This window comes from Chaetura pelagica, unplaced genomic scaffold (assembly GCF_000747805.2).
Source record: "Chaetura pelagica isolate M959 unplaced genomic scaffold, ChaPel_1.0 scaffold145, whole genome shotgun sequence".
Taxonomy (NCBI): Eukaryota; Metazoa; Chordata; class Aves; order Apodiformes; family Apodidae; genus Chaetura; species Chaetura pelagica.
The window spans coordinates 643,368-669,218 of NW_009953332.1; the positions used below are offsets into that span (position 1 = coordinate 643,368).

The 25,851-nt window shown below is 37.3% G+C and overlaps 1 protein-coding gene across 1 annotated transcript in view; it reads left to right on the forward strand.

Annotated features, from left to right (window-relative positions):
• FBN2 (fibrillin 2) overlaps positions 1-25,851 on the forward strand; it is a 148,652-nt gene that overhangs the window by 85,927 nt on the left and 36,874 nt on the right. Inside the window, exons 21-35 of the mRNA XM_009998148.1 lie at positions 798-848; positions 1,302-1,427; positions 4,523-4,750; positions 7,063-7,188; positions 9,474-9,602; positions 11,422-11,547; positions 12,264-12,389; positions 13,187-13,309; positions 13,436-13,561; positions 14,930-15,055; positions 16,100-16,222; positions 17,728-17,850; positions 19,479-19,604; positions 22,076-22,198; positions 22,567-22,689. Of these exons, the coding sequence (XP_009996450.1) occupies positions 798-848; positions 1,302-1,427; positions 4,523-4,750; positions 7,063-7,188; positions 9,474-9,602; positions 11,422-11,547; positions 12,264-12,389; positions 13,187-13,309; positions 13,436-13,561; positions 14,930-15,055; positions 16,100-16,222; positions 17,728-17,850; positions 19,479-19,604; positions 22,076-22,198; positions 22,567-22,689 (1,905 nt within the window). The remainder of the gene's footprint in view (positions 1-797; positions 849-1,301; positions 1,428-4,522; positions 4,751-7,062; positions 7,189-9,473; positions 9,603-11,421; positions 11,548-12,263; positions 12,390-13,186; positions 13,310-13,435; positions 13,562-14,929; positions 15,056-16,099; positions 16,223-17,727; positions 17,851-19,478; positions 19,605-22,075; positions 22,199-22,566; positions 22,690-25,851) is intronic.

Below are 25,851 nucleotides of genomic sequence, written 5' to 3' on the forward strand. Positions count from 1 at the left end.
CATGTGCTCTGGTTTGTGGAAAAAACACTGTGCTGCATTCTCCCCATAAGGTTTGAATATTGCCACTTGCAGCTGAACCAGTGTCAGGATGTTTTAGACTTTAATTTTTAATTGGAACAATAACTGTGGGCACATGTATCCCATCTAACAAGCATGGTGCAAACAACATCCAACAGAGCTCTTAACTGTGCAGTGCAGCATTAAGGAAAGTTTCTGCTTTGGACTCCGGGAAGCAGAATGGCCAGGTTGGACAGGTAAAAGTAATAAAAAAAACTAATTAATCTAGAGAGCTAATTAGCTCAGACTAGGAACGTTTGGCCATTTCATTTCCTATTATCTAGTTAAATTTCAGCAAGCTTTCATATCACTACATCTGACTACATTTTACATGCATATCCCAAAGTAATGTCCTTGCTCAGATCTTTATTAAGCTACAGTGGAATAAAAGCCTCTAGTGATAACTGGCATTATTAAAGCATTAAATCTTCAGGCAGCTTTTCAGGAAGTTTACCTCCCAGGTACATCTGAGTGCAGAGATTTATATGATTAGATGCTGTGCATTCTGATCTCCATTAAAGAAAGCACATGAGAAAGCAATTATCTAAAATTTTATTTCCTCAACTATTCACTTAAGTAACATGTATGAGTCAGTACTTTTCTTGTTTGAGGCTGGAGCACTCAGCACCTTATACAGTCAAATTATTAGAGAATCCTGAAGGTACATTTGTTTTAAAATTATTTACTCCTGTATTTCTGCCATTCTAAAGCAGTGATAAATCTTTCTTCCTTGTTTTCAGACACAGCTTGCTCGAGAGGATTTGCCAGAGTGAAGGGTGTTACCTGTGAAGGTGAAGTTTTCCCTTCTTACTCAACATGTCCCTTTTTTTTTCCCTTTGAAAATGAGATAAAGTGAGATCTAATATGTTGGTTTTGTCAGACATAATCCTATTGACCTTAGATGGATGGATGACTTCACAAACAGTTCTTCTCCTTATGCTGTTGGAGAATATCAAAATGATACAAAGAGAATGGAACTACTCCTTCAGAATACGTTTAATCACCTTAGTTTTTCCTTTCTGTCAGACATACCCATCATTTTATCTCAGAGAAGAGAATGTGACTTGAAGATCTTGCAAGAGTCCCACGAGACTGAGCCAGATGCTTGTTCAGAGCAGTGTTCAAACCCTTGCACAGGGTGGATGAAACCCTCTCGCTTCCTTTCGTGTAGCTTAATTTCTCGATAAAGCTGCAGCTATCTCCATCGCCTTAGCACCTGACTCACCTCGTTGTTTCCCCCACAGATGTGAATGAGTGTGACGTTTTCCCGGGGGTTTGTTCCGGCGGGAGGTGCGTTAACAGCAGGGGCTCGTTTCACTGCGAGTGCCCCGAGGGGCTGACCCTGGACGGCACAGGGCGAGTGTGCTTAGGTAAGAGCGCCCTCAACTCTGCCAGCCTTTTAGCTGTGTTGAAAACTATTGCTGTCCAGAATTATTCTCAAAGGGGTGTGAAAGGATGTTTGGTGTGTTCCTGGATTCCTCCAAAAGCAGTTTTCTAAGCACACGTGTTAGTTTATGCCTGTTTAGGTGTCAGATGCCAGTGCCAGTTCAGGGAAGATCTGTTAATGCCCTGGGGGGATCTGAACGGGTTAATTTTTTTTTTTGCCCAGAGTGATACCAACAGGTTTTCCTAGAGTGTTTATTAACAGGAATGTCCAAGTGAGACAGTCGGCTGGCCTGCCAGAAGCTCTGAATGCTGTGTGAGCACAGTGCTCATCTCTCTGGCTGCCTGGTCACTTGTGACACTGATGCTCCCTTGTAGCGTGAATATCCTGGTGCAGCTTGGTCTGTCTGAGAGTAGTCAAAATGAGTGTAGGTGAAAAGACTTCATCCTTCTTGTACAGGTAGTAGTATCTTCTACAGGGAAAAAAAAAAAAAAAAACACAACACAACCGTGGTGTTCCTGAAAAAAGAAGTTTCTCTAGGTGTAAAAAAAAATAAAAATGAACCCCTGTGTAAGTTAAAGAGAAGTGTCCTCTAACAAGTGTAGCTAGTGTTAACCTCCATCTTAGAAATCAATGGTCAGAGATGAAAAAAAGACAAAGTCAATGTACTGGATGTTCAGAACAGATTCTGGAATCTAGATTAATTTGTTTTACTGGTTCTAAGGACTGTGAAAATATGATTACTGACAGGATTGATTTCTTTTAAGGAAGCAGAGCTGCAGGACAAATAAATTGTCAGCCCTTTCTTCAGGTCAAGGGGGCCTAGCCCTTACAACTCTAATATTTTTTTTTTTTTTTAATTTCAACATTGTTCTTTTTCCCCAAGCAGATTCAAATTTAAGCAAGCACTTTTGCTTTAGTTGCACAATGCCTTACCAAAAGCTGATACAGTTACCTGGTTGTGGATTTTTTAAAATGAAAATGTAATTCTAGATATATTTTTTTTAATAGCTGGAATTTTGAAATTAAGCAAATATGTACAATCAGTATTAAGGTCTCAGAAAAAAACCCCAAACAATTCAAAACCAACTCTGCCTGGAGGCATGTATCAGATGCACTAAGCATTTTACAGTTCTGTTAGGTTTGCTGAAGCCTGATTTCCAGTCCGGCGTTTCATATGAAACATTAATGCTTGTGTTTATCTTGAAAATACAGCTAGACCTCCAATCCATTTCAGCCATGTCAGGAGGCTCTAGAAAACATCCCTAAGTTACTCTATAAGGCACAGTGTGTTCTTGTGATCTTCAACCTACACACTGAAAATAATTCTCTTTTTCTAGAGAGCATTAAACTACCAATAATTTTCTCTATAGTATCAGAGACATCTTTGCTAGCACTGCTGTAATTGATACTGTCCTTTTCCCATTATTGGTAGTATCTGTCAGATTTTTGGAATTCCAGCATAGAAATTCTCCTGTGTTGTAGAAATCTGCATGTAAAGACTTAATCTATTTTTTAATACTTTTTTTTTTTCCTTAAACAAATATTAATATTTTTTCTAAAAATCTTAAACTGTTTTTCTGTACTGAAGTACAAATAGGTGAGAAATCTGGAATGTACTGATGCTCCCAGATGGGTTATTAGTGTTGTTTTTTACTGTATGTGAGATGTAGCAAATCTGATTTTTTTCTGTGTGCAGATGAGTGTGTGGTACTTTTCCTGAGAGTTGTGTATGCAAGTACAGATTTTGCTTGCACATGTAGTTGATCTCTCTTTTGGTTGACTTGCTTTTCTGAAAATGAGAACCTTGAGAATAACCATAGCTAGTTTTTCTGGAAACCGTGTTTTCTTCTAGTAACTGGTGTTAAAGTAAGCCTAACAACAGTCAGCAGGTTTTTTCCTGTATTCCTTTATTATTAAATCCATTTAATCATATAAACTTAGGTACATATTTATTTATTTTTTACCATGAATGCAAATCAATTTATAAATGGGAAAGATGTGTTTCTGTCCGATCGAAAACCTAAAAAGCACAATCGTGTCAGAGTAACTGTGTATTTCTTGATATCGAGAGCCAAGTAAATAGATGTTTGTACTTTTATGTGGTACAATAGATGTCTAGAAACTTAGCTGTGGTGCAGTATTGGCAAATTCAAATGGTTTAGCATTGCTGATAGAATCATAGAATCCTAGGGGTTGGAAGTGACCTCGAAAGATCATCAAGTCCAACCCCCTGCCAGAGCAGGGTCACCCGGAGTACAGCACACAGGAACATGTTCAGGTGGGTTTTGAATGTCTCCAGCGAAGGCGCCTCCACAACCTCTCTGGGCAGCCTGTTCCAGTGCTCTGTCACTCTCACAGTAAAATTTTTTTTTCTGATATTCACCTTGAACCTCCTATGCTCCAATTTGCACTCATTACCCCTTGTCCTATCACTGGTCATCACTGAAAAAAGCTTCCTGACACTCCCCCTTTACGTATTTATAAACATTGATGAGGTTGCCCCTCAGTCTCCTCTTCTCCAAGAAAAAGAGACCCAGCTCCCTCAGCCTTTCCTCATAAGGGAGATGTTCCTTCATCATCTTTGTGGCTCTGCACTGGACTCTCTCAAGCAGTTCCCTGTCCTTCTGGAACTGAGGGTCACAGAACTGGACACAATATTCCAGAGCCAGCCTCACCAATGCAGAATAGAGGAGGAGGAGAACCTCCCTTGACCTACTAACCACACCCTTTCTAATACACCCCAGGATGCCCTTGGCCTTCTTGGCCACAAGGGCACATTGCTGGCTCATGGTCATCCTCCTGTCCACCAGGACCCCCAGGTCCCTTTCTCCTATCCTGCTCTCCAGCAGCTCAGCTCCCAGCCTGTACTGGTACATGAGCTTGTTCTTCCCCAAATGCGAAACTCTACACTTGCCCTTGTTGAACTTCATCAGGTTCAGAAGTGTAGAGTCCTTAGCAGAAATCTGTCTCCCAGAAACCGCACATCACAGATATTCATGTCTCAGAAATAGGTGCTTCTGAAAAAGAGAAAACTTTAGCAAAGGGTAAAATGCCTGTTTTTTTTTGTCAAATGAGCAGATGTTCGCATGGAGCAGTGCTACCTGAGGTGGGATGAAGATGAGTGCATTCAGTCTGTGCCCGGCAAGTTCCGCATGGACGCCTGTTGCTGCGCCGTGGGTGCTGCCTGGGGCTCCGACTGCGAGCAGTGTCCTAAACCTGGCACCAAGGAATATGAGGCTCTGTGCCCCAGAGGTCCTGGCTTTTCCAACAGGGGAGATATTTTAACTGGCAGGCCATTTTATAAAGGTAAGGATTCCTTCTTAGATCTAAAAATAAATTACAGGTACATCTGGGTGGATGTTCTAAGAAAATGCCAGGATTTGTGGCTCTGATTCTTAGGTCCTTGAGATGAGAGACGTTGTAAAAATGTTTGCCTGAAAGTGCTGACCTTACAGGTGGGAAAGTCTCTGCTTGCAGGGTGCTCAAGAGTATTACAGGAGCCTGAAAGGAAATGATACAAAAGTTGGATTTGACAAGAAGGAAAAGGAAGTGACTTATACAAGACTGAAGGGAAAAGAGCTCTAAATTATGAGAGCAACAGAAAATGTTCACCTTTTCTAAGATGGTGCTTTGCAAAGAGGGAACTGAGGTTCAGCTGAAGTTCCATCAAGTCAGGGAGCCAGAAGTTAAACATAAAATATTACTAAAATTTGGCCAGGATTCTCTGAAAGAGAGACTGAAGACAGATGGGTTCTTTCTAGAACCCATGGTTTGCCTGATTAATCAGTGACTAAAAGGGAAAATTATGAGGACACTGATAATGAGGAACTGAAGTGATAAAGAAGTAAATTAAAGGGTTTTTGTCCAATTTTTACTGCTTTACTTTCTGTAGAGAAAAACAAAACTGAAGACACTGGAAAATCTTAGTAAGTCAGACCTCCGATATTTTAGGTGCCTGAGGTCTGAGATGAAGTAAATTTCAATATGCAGATGCTGAGGTGATCCTTACATGTTTTTGTGTTTTATTTGTTTTTAAAAGGGTGTATTCTGAAGCATTTGTCTTGAAATATGGTGAGCTGCTTAAGAAAACTGTAACAGATTGGACATCTGCTTCAGCATAAGTAGGCTCTGATTTCCAGGAGTTACTACTCTCAAGCAAAGCTCTGAATGTTCAGTCATGATTTACTGAGCAATAAGGAATTTTATAATAAAAAATGTGTTTATTTTATTAAAATGTAATTAGCAATAATATTTAATAATAATAATAATAATTAATAATAATAATAAAAATAAATTCAATAATAATAATAATAATAATAATAATAATATTATCCTGTCCACTCCAATCTTTTTGCTTCTTATTTCTGCTTTTATATTTGCACCAAACTTTTTTTTCCATTCAGACTAATTCATAGGAGATAGAAGTTTCATAAAAGATAATTCTTGATTCAGGACATCCATTCAGCAAATTATATCACAGAGTGTAAGAGAAGCTCATTCAAGTTTCTAAATGCTGCTGGAGGGGTACATATGAGAGAGGCAGATACATTAATAACCTTTATTTGTCATATGCAAGATCCTTTAACAGGCTGTGTTATTCAGCTTTCTAGGAAAACAAATTTAGAAAAGGTGAAACATTTAATTTGATAATTGTACAAAATAAAACCTGCCCCTTTCTAAAATGGGCTCCAGATATCACTCTGGCAATCTAAATTTATTTTAAAAATCTGGTCAACCAGGTACAGGTTACATCTTTTACAAGTTGGCTTAGAAACACCATGAATATTCATTGTGTTAGAAAGCCAAATACAGCTCAGTACACATATTGGCACCATGGGCAAAAGAGTCTCACACATGGAATTTCTCTGAATTTGGTTGATTGACCTAAACTTAACATAAACTTTTAATTACTGGTCTGGGTATTAAGAAGCAAAGAGCATCAGCAACTCAAGAGCCAGGAAAACATCTTTTCTTCCCTACCCCTAGGCTCAACTTCAGCCCAGTACCTCTCCTCCACCCTTCCTTGTCTCCAGCTCCCCATGGATGAGAAAATTGGCAGCACAGGACTTTGGGAACACTGCGACAGTTTCTCTTTGTCACCTCTTGTTGCTTAGCCTTCTCTTCCACTGCTCCTTCACTCTTTTCTTCACTCATTTCCTGTGCCCTGGCATGGGTTCCTCCATGAGGAGGCCCTGAGGGGTGCTCTTGCTCCAGCATGTGTTGTCCACAGCCCATACTCCTTCAGTATGTCGCTGCCCCGGCATGGATCACTCACCAGTCATGGTGTCTCAGGGATCTCCCAACTCCAGCAGGGGTTGCATATGGTTCACAATCCACAGGTGTTTCTTCCCCAGCATGCTTCCACTATGGGCCACTGTCTGTCAAGATGTTCCTGCCCCTGCTTGGGTCATCTAAAGGCCACAATCCCTCAATCATGTCCCTGCACTAGCATAGGTCACCCACAGGCTGCAGTCCCTCAAGGATGTCTCTGCCCTGACATAGGTCCTCCGGGGATGGTAGTCCTTCAGTACAATTGGTAAGAAGGAACAGGAAATTCCCATTAATTATATAGAAATTTATGCTTAACAATGCTGTTTTCTTTTGTTCTTATTTCACAGATATCAATGAATGTAAAGTGTTCCCTGGTATGTGCATGAATGGTAAATGCAGAAACACGATTGGAAGTTTCAAATGTAGGTGTAACAGTGGGTTTACTCTAGATATGGAGGAAAGAAACTGTACAGGTAAGTCTTTGATTTTCCCCAGTTTTTCCTAGAATCATAGAATAGTCCAGGTTGAAATGCACCTCAAAAGATCACCTGCTCCAGCCGTTTGAGGGAAGGAGAGCTGAGATGAGATAAGATTGTCTGGCAACCTGGCAATCTAGAAAATAACCAGCGATGGGGACTCCACCACATTTCTGAGGCATTTTAAAGGAACTTGCACTTGTTACATAACATGATGATCTGGAAGCTTAATGCCATTAATTTAATTCAGTTTCTTAAGAGCTTAATTTTTAAAGAGTATGGCCAACTATTTGAAGTTCGTCAAGTTTTTTTTCTTTTAAAAATACGACATTCTTTTAAATTGGTGTTAAAGATGCTCAGTTGTGCTCTGTCAGTGCAACCTGAGATGTCAATAAATATTACCAGTGAAGCCAGGTTCAACACTTGAACATATAGATTACCTTAATTTACATTTCTTATTCTCTTTTCATTGTATTTCCAATAGAATTTAGAGACTCCACTGCAAATTAATTTTCATTTAGATTGACAGCCAAAGCACACACAGAGGAACATCTGCAGTTCTGACGTCAGTGCAATGTTAAGAAGAGATATGCATTTAATTTAAAAATGTAATATTTTGTTATTTACGGCCTGGAAAAACTGAAACAGAAAACAAGCCTGACATTTTTCTGGTTATGAGAACCTGGATGCCTGCATTGTGGGTGGTTCTCTGCTCAAAATGAAGGTTTTGTTACAGCACACAGGCGTCTATGAATGAGTCTGAGTAATATGAAGTATGGGTGGTAAGGCATGCTAACTGAGGTTGGTCTGGATGTTAATGTTACCCTAACTGGTGATTTCCTTGCTTTTATAGTGATTGCATTGATGAGAAAAGCATTTAGCAAACTTTATTTCTATACTAACAAGAATAGGTCAGAAAACTTCTCCTTGCAGAAGTTTTTTTTGGTTCTGTTTTCCATTGGAAGTTTGTTCTGATGAAAATGCTCCAGTGAGCAGCTGTTGAGAGCCAGGTTTTATTAAACAGGAGAGTTGTGTGTTGTTTTTTTTTAAATTAGCAACAAAATATTTTATAAAGGCTGCAGAAGGCCAGATACTCTGCAACGTCCCAGACCTACCACCTGGGTTACCATCTGACACCTCCACACATCTGTGTGGGAGCTGAACTATCTACTCCAGGCAGAAACTTGGCCGTGGGGAGTGACAGAGAGGAGCAAGAGACTCTTGCATGTGGTGAAAAAAGAACTGTTTTAAATCTTTAACAGTTTCTTCAGTTAAGTTTATACCTGCCTAGTTTTCCTCAACCGTAAATACAAAGGAGTCTACTGCCCAGCTGAACACCTTCCTTCAAACATGTTGGTTCTCTTCCCTGATTCCTTGCTCCTTGGACTTCTTGGTTGACAGAACCAATCCTAAGACCTGTCCTGGACTAACATGTCTTTCATTGTTTCAAATATTCGGTTATTTTTATTCTCTGTAAAGACTTCCTTATTTCATACTATGTAGAAATTAATGACATAGTAGTGAATGAAGCTGAAGGTAGAGGGTATAGTGGAAAGCATGAAACAAAGATACTGAACCCTAGTTGACCCCAAAAGCACTGGAGGTAGAGTAAGGAAGACAGAAGTCTGGTAAGATGTGAGGAGATAGTAAATAACAGGCTATCCAGTTCTTTCCGTTCTCTCCTTCAACAGTGACCAGTTTCACGCATCATATCCATGTTACAAACTCTTCAGCTTCCTGCCTCACTAGCAGTGTGTCTTACAAAGAGATCACCTCTCTCTTCTCCTTTTACATTCTACAAGCTTTCTATCATTTTCCACAGTAATTTTATTTCAAACTTTGCCAAGATGACAAGTGAACTGTAAATCTAGCTTTCAAAGGAACTAACCTAATTCATAATGAAAACAGTATATGTAAGCTTATAATGCTATTACTGGATTAATGTATTCATAATAAGCAATGTAATATCAATGGCACTGTAGTCATGGAGTCAGTTGGTACCTCTGTAATAATAACTCAGCATTTATTACAGTTATTAATTTCCTTAGAAATCTAACCTAAAATTACATTTAATGGAAGTCTACTTCTTACACAGTTTAATCTACAGTTGAGTCCTCTGAAAGCACTGCATTATGAATCTTTAACAAACAGTTTAATGTAATCAGATATTCCATTAAATGTTCATAGTATTAATATAATGTTAATAATGGTCAAGTGTTCACTCTGTGAGAAGCAGGATAACCTTAATTTGATTTTTCTGCCTCTCCACTACTGCAAAACAGACATTGATGAGTGCCGGATCTCTCCAGACTTGTGTGGAAGTGGTACTTGTGTCAACACTCCTGGAAGCTTTGAGTGTGAGTGCTTTGATGGTTATGAAAGTGGATTTATGATGATGAAGAACTGTATGGGTAAGTGTTGCCAGGATCACCTGGAGTCTATCCATTTACTGTACAAAGCCTGACAGTACTCTATGCTATACAAGCTCTGCTCCAGTGAACACTTCATATGCGTAATTATTGTGGCTTCTTGAACAAATGAGACAGGTATACACCTTAAAGGACAGATAACTGAACTATTGATATAGCTTTGCTTGTACTTTTTTTGCTAAATACTTTTACATGTTTCTGTGCAAATATTTTAGAATGGCAGAAACTGATCATTAATGTAGTTTAAAAATAGCTAAGGGGGTATCCAAACTTTTGATGAAGTTATGAATAAAAAGCTGGAGTTTCAAAAGTAGTGTGATTCACTGCTCTTCTTGGACTCATGAAATTCTGAGACGTTTCCTGAAAAATAACATCTCTCTGATATGTGTAAAGTTGTAACAATAGTTATGGAGACACCAAAAGTTACTAGCCATCTTAAAAAATCTTGAGTTGGTATTGTGGAGTAATTAATTATATACATCATGAAATATATAATGAATAATGAAAATGAAATCTGAAATTTTCATCTTAATGAGGTTAAATGGGTCCTCCTCCTTGCTCTTCTTAATTATTGGATTGACATTTCCTCTCCTCCTGCCCTAAAAATCTTTGCCTAATTCCTCCTTGCCTAATGAGCTTTCAAGGTTGGCTAGCAGTGGCTTCAAAATCACATTGGCCAGCTCCCTCTCAGCACTCATGGGTCTTTTCCATGTACTTTGTCAGTAGTTCTTGTCCCCCAGTTGCCCTTATCTTTTTGTTCTTGCTGTTACGCTCTTCACATCCCTTGCCAGCATCAATTTCTGGTAGATTTGGCTTCCCTGACCCCATCCCCGCACCCTCAGTCAGCGCCTCTGTTATTTCTCCTGAATCACTCATCCCTGCTTTTGCCTATTTTATGCTTCCTTTTTGTTTTTGAGTTTTGTCAGGAGCTTTTGTGCTCATAATTGAACTCAAATAAGTTGTCCTATGCCCCTGTGTGTCAGGAGGCTGTGCAGGCTTCATGTCACCCTTACTTGATTTCCTGTAAATTGTGATGCTTTTAGACTGCAGAGGTAATTGCCTGAATTGCAGGTGAACATAATAAGGAAGACACACTGTGGAAGCTGAATTGCCTTCAGGGGAGGCAAATGCCATAAATCAGTATTGAATGGTGAAGATAGATTTTCTGTAAGACAGAGGCAGGGAAGCAAGATGTCAGATTAATAAGCAGAGAGTGAGGAGTTCAGAAGAGAACTTACTTCTTAAGGGCCTTTTGCAGAAACTAAGAAAGGGGGGACATGTTGCTCAATAAAAATATTTTGGAGCTCTGAGGACTATCCAATCAGGGATGCAAATAGGAAAAGAGACGTGGAATTTTAATATCAGGAGTTTCTCCTCTCATGTGAATAACCTGCAAAACCCAATTATATCTAGACTAAAATCTCAGGCTAATGAAAGGTAACACTGGCCTGCCTATCTGAATAAGGTCTCTAGTTTCAATGATGGGCAGTCATAATCATTCCAGGGAGTCCAAAAGTGTGAGTGCATATTTCTTGTGTCTTTTGTCTCCTAGAATACTTGACTTTGAATGATGAATTTCTGGTTTTCATGAGGAGAAAAATACCAATTTTTAGAGCTAATAATGCATAGGTTTTTGTTTGCCCTGTTATGCAGTATGAGGAAATAAGCAGCACTGCTTCAATGATGTAATCTTTTTATTTCTGACATCTGGATTTTCTCACTTACAGACAGTGATAATTGCTTTTCTTTTTGTTGTTCCTTAGTAATGATTTTTTGTTTGTTTATCATGATTTCTTTGCAGATATTGATGAATGTGAACGCAACCCTCTGCTGTGTAGAGGTGGCACATGTGTGAACACTGAAGGGAGTTTTCAGTGTGACTGTCCCCTAGGACATGAGCTGTCACCATCACGTGAGGAATGCATAGGTGAGTTTCAGCTCAGAATAGCAGTCTTCAGCTTTCTAAGACAGGTGATCATTTGTGCTATGAAAATTTCTTGTCCCTGCCAAGGAGAGGGGCTCAGGAAAATTTTGCTCAAATTCACAGTCCTCCTGCATATGATCATGATAAAATTAAAACCTTACAACAGATCCTGTTATTTCCAATGCCTATAATGCTTGATTTCAAGGAGGAGTATTTTACCAGGCCTTTTAGGGATTTTAGCAACTTAAAGGACTGCACCAATCATGTTGGAAGCTTTTAAGCAAAGTACAAGCACAATATGAACTTTGTTCCTACAGTCACAAAAAAGTATAGTCCCGTACTGAAATGCAGCTCTCCTTTTTGCACATGATTCACCAAAATGGTGAAAAAATGCAAGATACATAATGCGTATTATATCTTTGGTTTCTGTGTTTGATGCATGGTTGCTCCAAGAGTTGGTTTAAACCATCAGACTGTTCAGTTAATGCTGACAGAACAGAAACAAAGAAGATGAAACCTTTGGACACCAGACACTGGTGTAAACACACTATTCAGAGCTCCATGCCTTTGACTGGAACATGCTAAGAGCAAGAAGAAAATGTAGAAAGCCTGAGAGCCACACATTTAAAGTGTCACCTCTCATCCACTTTATATGGCATTTAAGCAGTTAGAGTTTGTATCTGAATAGCATGTAATTGATACAAATTATTATTTTCCAGATGTAAATGAGTGCTCGTTAAGTGCCAATCTCTGCAGAAATGGCAAGTGTGTGAACATGGTTGGAACATATCAATGCTCCTGCAACTCTGGGTACCAGGCCACTAATGACAGACAAGGTTGCATAGGCAAGTGTTGTACACCTTCACCCATATATTTATGCTTTGGCTTATGGTGTTTCATCTGTCTTTGTTTTTATTTAATTTCGTTCACTCATTCCAAAACTGAGCAGGCTCAGCTGCTCATCTGCTATTAGGCCTATCATGACGTGCTGTGGACCCTTCTTTTCCCTGAGAGATATAAAGAAGGTGTGAAAAGATTGTTGCTGTACTGAACTCTGCAGAATAGTTAGAGAGAAAATATTTCTTATCACACTATATTAAAATTAGAGGCTTGAAATAACAATCAGAAAATAAGTATTGATTTCTTGAGCAAGAAATAATAGCCCCATGTGCTGATAGTATCTCTCTCACTTTTTCTCTTTATACATTGCTTAAATCTTTCACTATAGTAATACTGAACTATGTAGGTGTCACGATATTGGTAAGGAGGACAGAAGTATTGAGTGTTTATTTGTTGGGTTTTAAAATATTTTTTTTTGTAAAAATATTAATTTGTGCTACATTATGAACTTTATTGAAACCTGTTTCTCAGGGGTTTTCTTCTTTCCTTTCCACGTGTTGTGTTTTGCACTTTTTTTACACTCCTGGTAATAGGAGTATGAACAAAAGCAACAACTAAAAGTAGACACTTGTTTCCAGAGATGATGTTGCAGCTGAGAGAAAGCTGAACAAAATAATAATCAGAAAAAGTGGAGTGCAAATAAAAATTCAAAATCATATCACTGATAAACCGTTTCATCTGCTAAGTAAAATGGTTATTCCTTATAAAAGTAGACTGACTGCTACTACTGTTGGTTCCCCAGATATTGATGAATGTATGATAATGAATGGAGGCTGTGACACCCACTGCACTAACTCAGAAGGCAGCTATGAATGTAGCTGCAGTGATGGCTATGCCCTAATGCCAGATGTCAGGACATGTGCAGGTAGGTTTTAATATATTAAAAGTTCCAGCATCGTCTCTTTCAGCCAATATGAACATGGTAGTCTTTGAACCAATCTGTATAGAATTATTATCTGCTATTTTTTTAAAATTTATTTTTTTAATCCAGATATTGATGAATGTGAAAACAATCCAGATATCTGTGATGGTGGGCAATGCACTAATATTCCAGGGGAGTATCGCTGTCTCTGTTATGATGGGTTTATGGCTTCTATGGACATGAAAACTTGTATTGGTAAGTAGCTGTACACACTGAATTTAATGCAAGTCTTAAAATTCTGCAGCTAATGTTTTAGAATGTTCTGCTGAATCCTTGAAAGTGGGTATTGCAAATATGTATGTTTTAAAAATTGATCTTTCTTGCCTGTCACTATAGGTGTCAGGAAAGGTAGAAAAAATGTTGAAGAGTCCAAGAAGGTGAAGAAAATCACCTAGTTCCAAAAATATAAGTGATTTAATTGTAATTATTTGATTCCTTTAAAACATATCAATTGAGAAGAGTCTGAGTGCCCAAGCATTTTATTCTGTCTTTTGTGAATGTTTTATAGTTATTCCCTCAAGTACAGGGAATTATAATGAGGAAATTAAATGTGTCTTCTGAAATTAACCAAATATGATGAGTTTTCTTACATGTATAAGGTTCCTATTGTTTCATATTTTAAGTTGGTTTTGGCTGTACTAGTAGCATCTTGTTACATTTTGTGAGCATCTGTCAAACAAGCCTTCACTTTGCAACTGTGCACACTGACACAGACACACGCACTGAGGAGAAACTAGTTATATGCATTACATGAAATCTTACTTCATTCAAAAGGACAACTCCAAATACCAGAAATGCCAGTTTTGTCCACAGTGCAGTGACTCTCTTTGATGTCATAGTCCTATACTGTTAGTTTGTATAATTTCAAGGTACAAATGCAAATATTGGGCAAGGTACTTGGAAAGTTCTTGGGCTACGTGGCCAAACTACAGTATGACTCAGAACACTCATATGCAACTCCTCAGTTACTCACTTGAGAAGTTCCCAATTCTAGTTTGTTCTTATACCAGTTTCATTGTTCTGTAAGATTCATTGCCTGTCCCAAGTTGAATTCTTATTTTAGAAACTGGTTGAGCTTACTTTATTGTTTTTATAAGTCTGAAAAATGCTATTCAGATGTATCAACACATATATATATCATTATTTAATTTTAAATAATTATCAAAATATGCAAATTGAAACCTGTACATAATATCCATGCAGAAAAAGTAATCAGTTTACTGTCAGTTCTTCTTTGAAAAATCATGGCTGTACAATCGTAAGAAATATGTTTTTTAAAAATGCTTTAAAGTGATTCCTGTAATAAGTATTAGACTTAATTCTAAATGAGAAAATACTGTGATATTTGAACTACACATCCATCCTTTACTTGTTTTAAGGGAATTAAAAATACAGAATGGAAAGACTGAAACACATTATGATCAAGATTAACAAATGCCACATGTTGTAGGGATGGACCATACTTCTGATATTTTCACCTGAATGAAAGTATTCCAAAAGGACAAAGTACACTATTAAATGACAGTAATGTTCAACTAATAGTGAATATATGTACACTTACAGATGTGAATGAATGTGATTTGAATTCCAACATCTGTATGTTTGGAGAGTGTGAAAACACTAGAGGTTCCTTCATTTGTCACTGTCAGCCTGGATATTCAGTCAAGAAAGGAACCACTGGGTGCACAGGTAAAGCAAATTTCCAGCATATATGTTATGGTGTGCATATATATATCTTGGTTGGGCTTCAGATACAGTAAATGTGTAAGTGCACATACAGAAGTGAGCAATTGCTATTTGTACATAATAGTACATGTGAAAGTATTTTACAGTTGCAAGCATATATCTGGAGTTTGAAAAGGCACGTTCCTTGGACCGTATCAGTATGATATGTGAGGCCCCTTATGTAACTGTAATTTTAAAGGCAAAGCTTTTGTCAGCGTGGATCTGTGGTATGAAACAACTTGGGTGGGTACAGCTGCATTGGTATAAGAAGTACTTTATCAGTACTTGTTTCTCATACATAAAATATAAACTCATCTGTCAAATAAAGCTGCAGGAAATGACCCTGTAGTCTTAGAAAAGGACAATATGGGGAAAAAAAATTAAAAGAAAGAAAATAAGTTACTATTTAAAAGGGAAAGTATATGCCATCCTGTAACCAGTGCTAACAAACTTTAAGGAAATTATAGTCAGTTTAAAACTCTGCAAGTTCCTGTCATAGTTAAGTAGTACTTTGTCTTCTGCAAGCGGAGTCCACTGTTTTTAGGAACCTAAGTTCATCCAAAATTACTCTTCTGGGAAAGCTGACAGAATTTCTCCTACAGTTTGGTCTGTAAAAATTTGTCTGTAATTACTAAAATCTTGGACTAATAGTTTTTATTTCGGAAACATGCCCCTACACCCAAAGGTCACATCCCAATTTTATACATATAAAGATCAGCATATCTAATAAGTCTTGAAAACAGTTTTAATTTCAAGCTGAAAAGGAGTAGTAGGAAAGCAGACTAATTTTATCCTGTTGACAAACAAAATGAAAATACAATTGACACAATTTTTTATTAATGTATAATAAAAAAAAGTAACTCGCTTGAAATAACCCGCAGTCTTGAACACTCGTTTTTTTAAAGGACTGCAAACCTGCACAATGGAAATGAGCAATATGTAAAATAATAATTTGTAATACTCCAGTGCTCTGGATGTTAATACTAATAGTTTATTTTGTGGTTATAGATGTGGATGAGTGTGAAATTGGTGCTCACAACTGTGACATGCATGCCTCATGTGTCAATCTACCAGGAAGTTTTAAATGTAGTTGCAGAGAAGGATGGGTTGGAAATGGCATTAAATGTATTGGTAAGTATACAGAAAAATAAAGCTTGTTTTGTTTTGTTTTTTTGGTTTGCATTTTATTTTTTATTTTAATGAGAACATGTAGTGTGACTGAGTAATCCATTAGAAACAAAGTGTTATTCTTCTGTGTTCTGCACTCTGTGCATATGCAAGATCCTTATAGTTCAGGGGTTTGGCTTCCTGAGAACAAAAACTGGTGTAACATCTTACTGAATTAACTGTGTTACAAAGTTTACACATAACTGCTAGAATGTGCAAAATATTTTTTTTAAAAGTCTCAAAAATAAAATAGAGTTGTTTTTGTGATTTCCTGCTGGTAAGATACTATTTCTGTTACTTAGGACCTTTGTTTTTTTGTAAACATCCTGTAGTATATCTAGTCTACAGGCCAAATGTAAAGCAGATTGGACTTTGAGGTATGGGAAACTTGATTCTACTTTTGCTGGGCTGTGAGAACAGCATCATGTCCCCTTGCCTTAATTTTTAGTTTGTTGTGTAAAATATTGTGAGACTTGCATTTTTTCAGAACATTTGGGGGTGTGCAGAAGAGGAGTCTCATGTAAGAATTAGGCTTTATTGGTATAGGATGTGAAAGAAAATAGTGGTACCATATTATGAGATCTTACTACCAGCCAGATTTTCCAAAGTGTTTAAACCATATCTGAGGAAAAGAGGAAGGCTCCATGGTCTTTATTGTTATCATTTAAGGACATGTGAAATTCTGCTAATAAAAAATCCCATTTGAAGGGGAAAACTTTGAAAAGCTTTTCCAGCAGCATCCTCCTGATTAGAATAGCTCCTGGGTATAGAGTGTTTTTGCAGGAGACCACCCTGCAGGTGAGTGAGAAGGGACTGTCAGCTCCCCCATAACACTACCTAGTCTGACTGATACAGCACACTCATCAAACATGCCCTTGGAGGGAAGGAAAGTGTCCTTTTTTTTTTTTCTTCTTTCTTTCAATTTTTCTTCTTTCCTTTTTCATTTTTTTTCCCTTTTTTCTTTTTCTTTTTCTTTTCCCTTTTTTTCTTTTTTCCTTTTTCCTTTTTTTTCTTTTTTTTCTTTTCATCCAAGTTTACATCCAGGTACATAAGAAAGCTGATATTAACTTCTATGGTGTTACATTCTTCACACATTCTTCTGTTACTTGGAAAAATTATCCAAATGTATGACAGATTTTTCACCTCACTGTTTTTCTTTGGTTGATTGTTTTTTTAACTCATTTTGACCTCAAGTTCTTTAGCAGGATATTAATATTCAAGTAACAAGTCAGGTGAATTCCATCTGTTGCTTGGAGACATTTTACCCAATCCCATGGATTTTAGTTTAAAGGAGGAAAGATTAAAATGAAATCACTATAGATAGCAGTGTATCTTCTAATGAGAACTTTGTATGTTTATGGAGGTATAAATCATCTTTGCAGTTGCCTCTATTAGCTTGACAGCTAATTGTAAGCCAAGTATGCTAACTCCTCTGTTACTGCTTGCACTCTCCTGCTCCTGATGTACAGATCTTGATGAATGCTCCAATGGGACCCACCAATGCAGCGTGAACGCGCAGTGTGTGAACACGCCAGGGTCATACAGCTGTGCCTGTGCAGAGGGCTTCACTGGGGATGGATTTACTTGCTCTGGTAAGATGTCTCTGATTGTATCTGTTCTATGGAAGCTTTGCAAATTAGATCTAACCACAAGGTGCTAGATGATAAATGTAAAAGTGTCTTTTCAGATCAGGATTCTTCTGATCTGCTGAAGAAATGCTGACAAAGGCAGCTGATTGTTCTTTTGATTTGTGTGCCACATTGGACTCACTGTGCCCATTCAGTGTGTGAAGTGCCTGTCTGTTGCTTTCTCCTCCTCCTCTTCATGCCCATACCTTTGAATGTGCATGTGCTGCTTGCAGCAGCAGGCTCTCCCGTCAAGAACACTGGACACCAGATCTCCATTATGGTTCTGGTCTTGTAGGCCAGGTCTATCTCTGGCATCATCGTCTTGTTTTCCTCTCACTACATTACTTGAACAGGTTTTAATCATTAACACAGGACTTATAAAAAATAAATTTTAAAAAAACATTTGAAAAATACTGCCCATGATTTCTGCGTTTAAATTTGTTGGCAAATGCTCACTATCCAGGGTGAAGGTTGTTTATTGTGCAGCACATGACTCAAAATTATCTGATGTGTAAAGGATTATATACTAAGTGTAAAGATTTTATTTTAGACGTTAATGTCTGACTATTGAGTTACTCTGTTTTGAATGACTAACAGAGCAGAGGTGTAACAGGGTTTCTGCTCTTGACTCCGAACATGATCTGTATGTGGTCTGCAAATTTGAAGGTTTAAAGGAATGCATCCTATTAAGAGTAAAATACCTAGAAATTAATGTGAATGCATTAGTTATTAGCCAACTGGCTAATTTGAAATAAAAAATAATTTTCTCCTCAACAAAGCAGTCTTCTGATTAGTATTGTAATTTTTTTTATTCCAGAATGAATATGTTAAAATAATATTTGTTTATGTGTTTCATGTTTGTGGTTAACGAACAAGAACGTTCATCCCTATGATTAACACACTATTGTTTCAGATCTCTTTTTTAATAAACAGATGAGGTATTAGAAATTAAAAAATAAAATAAAGACAGTATATTGGAAACTTTTTTATAATCATAAGCATATGTAACAAAATTATGAGCCTTTATGATTACTACAATGTCGAATGCCTTCCTTTGTCATTTTGTTCTTTTAGAACTTTAAAAAAGACAAATCACATTTGGGTCATCCTGGAAGACTCCCCAGTAGTGTGTACATGGTAGTTGTAATGTTCCTAATCCTCAAAGACTGTTTTCTAAAATGCGTATGAAAATAATATTCTAGGTATGGTTCTTTTTAGGAGAATTTGTCATTTGAATGTGTTTTATGTCAAAGTGACATAGCAATATATACCAAGAGACTGTTTTGACTTTGTAAGCAAAATATTCCACTTACTTGTCAAAGCTGACAGTACTGAATCTGAAAACCTTGCATTATTTAAATATATATATATCTTAAAGAAAAGCAAGGAGGGAGGAATGGGGTAAAAGGAATAATTTTGGAAGCAGCATTGTGCTCCTTTTCCTGCATTCTTTCAATTTATTTCATCCTCAGGTCTAAATGTTTCATTCTGTATCAACAACACTCAACAGCACTGCTGTTTTGGATGTCAGGATAATAGTAATTGTAATTAGGGAGGCATGTAATTTCCAAGGAATTTTCTGTCTCCTACAGACATTGATGAGTGTGCAGAAAATGTTAATCTGTGTGAAAATGGACAGTGTCTGAACGTCCCTGGTGCCTACCGTTGCGAGTGTGAGATGGGATTCGCTCCGGCCTCGGACAGCAGGTCGTGCCAAGGTGAGCCACTGGCACTTGAAGTGTATTTCTTGAGTCTGGGTTGACTGCTGTAAAACTAACAACGAGAAATGTAGGAAGGACCTCAATGTGGAAGGAGAATATTCAGCACATGCTTCACATACAAATAATTTATTCAAGCAAGGATTATTTTTCAGTGTGAATCATTTCGAAGCTTTCATCTTTTTTTTACGTTTTCCTGGCCTTGGTCCAAAAAGCCCCAAATAGAGGTTTGGCTTGGTAATTTTGATGTTTTAACTATTTATTGTCTCTTTGTCACTAGTGAGTAGTGTGTGGAAAATCCTGTGTTCTTTACTCGTTGATTTAGTGCTTACATAGGAGACACAAACTGCATTAAATAACCTCGTTTTAAAATAAATGTTTTCAGGGAAACTGGAGTAGGCAAATCACTGCTATATTTGACAAGTTTGTAACTCTCCTTAAATGCATACTTGAGATTTTTTGTTATCACCCTTTCACTTTCAATATTTTATCAGATCATCTGAAATTCAAAAGGAATTGTTATCTTTCTAGTCCAATTCAGCTTCTATTCACTGTTGTGTTCTTGTGTCTTTTGTTTAATATAAAAGGAGTGTGTATTAGATAAATACTTTTTAGCTGCTGCTCCAAAGCTTTTTTAATTTGTCATATTTAATTGTGGAAACCTCATAACATCTTAGAAAATTAAAATTATTTATGAGATATTAAAAACAGATTCCAAAATGTAATCTCTAAAATTCAATCAGTAGCTTGGTGTGTTCAAACATTCAGATGTACATTCAAGCTGTACAAAGAAATTGCAGATGCTTCTGAAAAACTGGCCATGCAGCTGTTTCAGTCAGATCTGTTCATAGTTGCTAACTATGTCATCTTTATTAAATTTCTCACTGCAGCTCAGTTAGTTAGTCATATTATAGTCATGCCAATGTTCAAATGAAAATCCCCATATAGATATCAGCCAGTCAATGTGTTGAAAAACAATATTATTCTAATTCTTGTGGCAGTGGGTCACAAACATTTGGCTTTTAAATTGATCTACAAAAATGCTCTGAAAAGTAAATTGAAGAATTTTAGGAAAATGTTTGGTATATTGGTATGTGACTGTGATACCAATAGAGATCTGAAAGCGTTCCATAGATTAAATTGTGCTGTTGGGTGCTGAATACTAAAGAGTTTTGGTTTGTCTTCTTAAATGTTTTTTGAAGTTGATATATTAATTTGTCCTATCATAAGGTGACTTTTTGGCTGATTTCTGCAATCATGAACCACAATCATGGCCTGATTTGGAGGCCATTCCATGCCTGTACTCCAAGGCACTTAGAAACTTTCCTCTAATTTCCAGTTTAAATTTAAACAGGACTATTGCATATTAGGCATTTTTCTTAAATTTAATTTTCCCTTAAGAATTTGTATCCCTGTTGTCCTCAAAAGTCACCTGTACTCATATGCTCCGATAAACACAATATGTTGCTTCTCAAGCTTTGGCTTCAGCAGGCAAGCCAGGTTTCAAATAGCTATTTAATTACCCTTAGAATTCTAATATCCCTTTTGTATACCTCATACAATTTTAGTTCAGCACTCCTGAGCAGAGCACTGTACGTAGCATTTCAAATCAAGATTTAGCTGTGCATTGTAAAATGGTATTAATGCTTTCCACATCCCTGTCGCTGCTAAAAATAGCTCACTAGTGAATGCTTTAGCCTTTTGCACAGCTGCTTTGTTTTGGCAATTTAAAAGTCATTCTATCAGACAACACATACAGTGTTCCTTTCCCTCTGATGTTACTTACATTCAGCTCAGAAGTCCTTGATTTTTTGGGTCTAAAATAATAATTTTGTGCTTTGTATTGTTAATATTTAACTCCTTTTCTAGCAGTGTAGTTGACAAAGCTCTCTAATTTACTTTCAGTGTCTTTCAACTTTATTTCATCTTCCATTTCTGGGAGGACACAGACAGTCCTTTTACTATGTAACTGGTTTAACATAAGCTTGAGAAAATAATCTACTTCCTGTATTCCTTTTATCTGTATGCTTTCTCCAAGGATATATAAGTAACTGCCAGTGCCTACTGCCCCATTTCTTCTCAGTGTATTTTTTTTTTTCCCTGAGAATGAGATTTTGAAAATCTTACTGCCAAATTACTCATACCTTTGTATGTTGTTACATTTCATTCAGTTTGCTGCACATTTAGAAAGGAACTTACTCACTTTTTGACTTCATTTTGAGTCCTGAGAAGTCAGTTTTGCCATTTTTACTTCACACTAGTCAAGACAGGAATAAGTAACATGTAGCTTAATGAAGAATGCCACACAAATGCCTAGTTACAGCATTCTATGCAGAAGCAGAAGGGATTACTCAGTGTTACTATTTAGAATATTATTTTTTTTTTAAGTTACATGTTCTTCATTTGCTTTTTGTAGTACAACACGGTATTGTAATGACATGTAACTTTCTGTTCTTAATGTATTCCTTCAGATATCGATGAATGCTCCTTCCAGAACATCTGTGTGTTTGGTACCTGTAATAATCTACCAGGAATGTTTCACTGTATCTGTGATGATGGCTATGAACTAGATCGAACCGGTGGAAACTGTACAGGTATCTCTTCAGTCCAGAAATGTGTCAAGACTTAGGTTGTTTGGTTATTTTTAATTGCATAAGATAAAGATGAGTTCACAAAACATGTGTTGTATTCTGTTGCAACAGTGACAGTACATTTTTCCCAGCTAAACAACCTATGTGTAGAATTGCATGCTTCGCAGTTGTTGCAGAATGGAACAAATAAGGATGTATGCATCTGTACAAAGCTTATTCATAAATGTTGGATGAATTACTAGAAGTTATTTTGTTCACTTTCAACTAAAATTCACTTGCCTTTGAAATCTTCTTGCCCATATGGTCTTGAATAATAAGATAGTTCTTTTCTATCTAGTGAGCAGATTAATAAATGTACTTTCCTATTTTAGATATCGATGAATGTGCTGATCCCATTAACTGTGTTAATGGTCTTTGTGTAAATACTCCTGGAAGGTATGAGTGTAACTGCCCCCAAGACTTCCAGCTGAATCCTACTGGAGTGGGTTGTGTGGGTAAGTAAAAGCTACCTGATGTGTTACCTTAGAAATCACAGCCAAGGTGACTGTTTTGATGTGAATGAGGCTAGAAAGACAGAAAACTTACACTTCCACATACTGCTTGTCCTGTTACATATTTTTATAGAGATGGAGTTAATTATTTTAATTGAGAGTTGGCGTTGTTCAGCCTGAAGAAGAGAAGGCTCCAGGAGGACCTCATAGTGGCCTTCCGAGACCTGAAGGGGGCTACAGGAAAGCTGGGGAGGGTCTTTTTATAGGTTTTTGCAGTGAGAGGACAAGGGGTGATGGTTTTAAGCTGAAAGATTTAGGTTAGAGATCAGGAGGAAATTCTTCAGTTGTAAGGGTGTTGAAGCACTGGAACAAGCTGCCTAGAGATGTTGTGGGGGCTCCATCCCTGGAGGTGTTCAAGGGCAGGTTGGATGGGGCTCTGAGCAGCCTGTTCTAGTGGGAGGTGTCCCTGACCATCCAGGGAGTTGGAACTCGATGATCGTTAAGGTCCCTTCCAACTCAAATAATTCTGTGATTCTGTGATTAATGGTGTTATGGTTTCTTTAAAATACACCCTTTTAAAATTTGTTGAAACATATATTATCTGCATTTCTATTCTCCTGACAGTCAGCAGATATTTTAAAAATTAATTTTTTTTAATCCTAGGTGTGTCTTGAGATTGATATATGTTTAGCTTAAGTCTAAACTGGAATAAAACTGGTACCCATTGTGCTGGAGACAAAGTAAAAAACTTATTTCTCTGAGTTTAAGCAATTCTGTCTGGCTTACACAGACTTCAAGTGAATTTTCATTAGTTGTCGCCCTTGCTACATGATATAGCACTGTCTACTAACATTCTTGGGAAGTTTTGGGAAAGGGGGGGGTTGAGAAGAGGGGCTAAGCCTTTTTCCTTCCTGGGAAAGCCTTCTAACTTTTAATTTGGAAAGCAGCCTTTTTATTTTATTACCTTGGGAAGATTCAAATTCTCCTGAATTGGTAGTTAGACTTCTATACATTTTCTACATGTTTACAAAAATACTGTAGTATGGTGACAAATAAACATATTCTAAGCAAATAATTTCTAAAGAAACGTAGATTTCCTTCAGAATAAATTTTATTGCTCAGCTTTTCCATGTTTCTCCATTTTCCACCTATGATTATTCTCTTTTGTTTCTCTGAATACTGGAAACAAATCTTGTTTGAGACTCCTAGACATTCACAGTCATGACCATTTATTTTTTTTTAAAGCTTAAAGCTTGAGATTTTTAAAGATAAGGGGGATTTATGTAATCTATTCCCACTTAATTGTAAAACTGTTTCTGTCTTCCATAGACTCTTCTGACAATTCCAGCCTAAATACTTTGCTTCTGCAGCTGCAGTCTGACTTAACCTTTTAGCTTTACCTCATCTAAAGATTCAGTTGAAGCAATTAAATCCTGCCCTTTTTGTTCCTCTTCTGCAACATGTACTAAGATCCTCATTCTTTCCTACAGCCAGATACTGTGTATGATCAGCCCTGCCAAACCCTGAATTATGACCAAAGAATTTAAATGATCTCTGAAGAAGCTTACAGGAATGAATTATCCTACTGCTAGCTACTTGTGTTTCACCTAAAAATGGGAGTTTGAGTTGGTGCTCTACTTTGGGACCAGTTGTCCCAATGACATTTTTGCAGAGTTCTGATGGTGCAGAAGAGACTCCCGAGACTTACCCTTGAGCAAACACGGGGTTTTTGGTTGGGTTTTGTTTTTATCCAAGTTTACTTTCAGATAGTGGCAGAACCAAAATCCACTCACCTATCTGTGGGAGGAGCTGCAGGCCTCAAGTGTACACTTTCCATCTCCACTGCCTGATTCTATGACAAGTGCAAAAAATACTCAGTGAACATTCAGATTCTGTTTTTTACAGACAAGCAAAGCCTCTCTTCTCATGAAATGTGGTCAGAGTGAGAGAAAAGAAGTAAAGCCTTAATCCATGAATGAACAGTGCCTGTTTTTTTAGAAACCCTGGAAGAGATGAGCACCATGTGCAACTAAAAATATATTCTACTCTTTCGTATTACTATACACATTGTTTTGATCTTTTAAAATTTTATTTTATCAGCCATTCTCATTTGTGATATTTCCAGAGGGTAAATTGTTTTGCGTAGGAAATGGAAATGAAGTGAGCTACCATTGCAATGCAGCTGTACTAGTTCTAGATTTGGTATGCTTTGGGTATGTCTACTTTACTGGCTTATACAGTTCAAAAAGGGAGGAGCTGAAGTTCAATTTGCTTGTTCAATTCGCTTTACAGTCTCAGAACTGCAATTCTAAATTGAACCTTCACTTGTGTTTGTGGTATGTATGTCACTGGCATGGGGTAAAATGTTATCCAGCTTCACTTTAACCTTGTAGCTATTATGAAAATACAACCCACAGAGGCTAGTAGACATCACCAAGACAAAGACAAATTTTTTGCTTCTGGAATGCACAAGTTATGCTGAAAAATGTTTCAGAAACTTTTTGTCAAAGGACAGTGTCCTCTGGTTCTCTTCAATAGCACTGTCTCTTGCTTGCTTGAGCAAAAAAGGCATAGGAATTGAAATTCCACTTCCTTTCAGAAGAAACAGCAATATTGTCATTGGCCAAGAGACCTATGATGCTGTGTCAAGACAGTTCATATGAGGAGTAAACTAAAACCTAAAACTCTTGATGGACTCGTGTCAGTACTCTGCTAGAGAATTCCAGGCTCTGCCTTCATTCCAAGCTCTGTCATCACCTGTTGTTCTTAATGGGCCTGAGATCTTGGGCTGAAGCCATCTTCCAAAATGGTCATTGTTTTCCGCTTTTTCCAGGAAAACGAAGCCAAATCTCTTCTTAGTTTCTTTTAGAAAGGCAGATATCTCTTGCTGTCATGAATGGAGAGAGCCATGCAGTTGTGAGAACAGAAGAAGATAGGTATTCTCTGAATAACCATGTTTTGGCTTGTTTCAGCTTAAGTCCAAAATAAAAACAACAGGATGTGCCCTTTTAAAAGAAACAATTTTAATTTTACTCTCTTCTGACATTGTCTTAAAGAGGAAAAAAACACACTGACCAACTTCCATTCTAATATATGCTGATCAGTGATCTCTGATAAACCTTGCCTCTAGAGAGAGGAAGATAGCCTGCTTGAGATTTCTTCTCT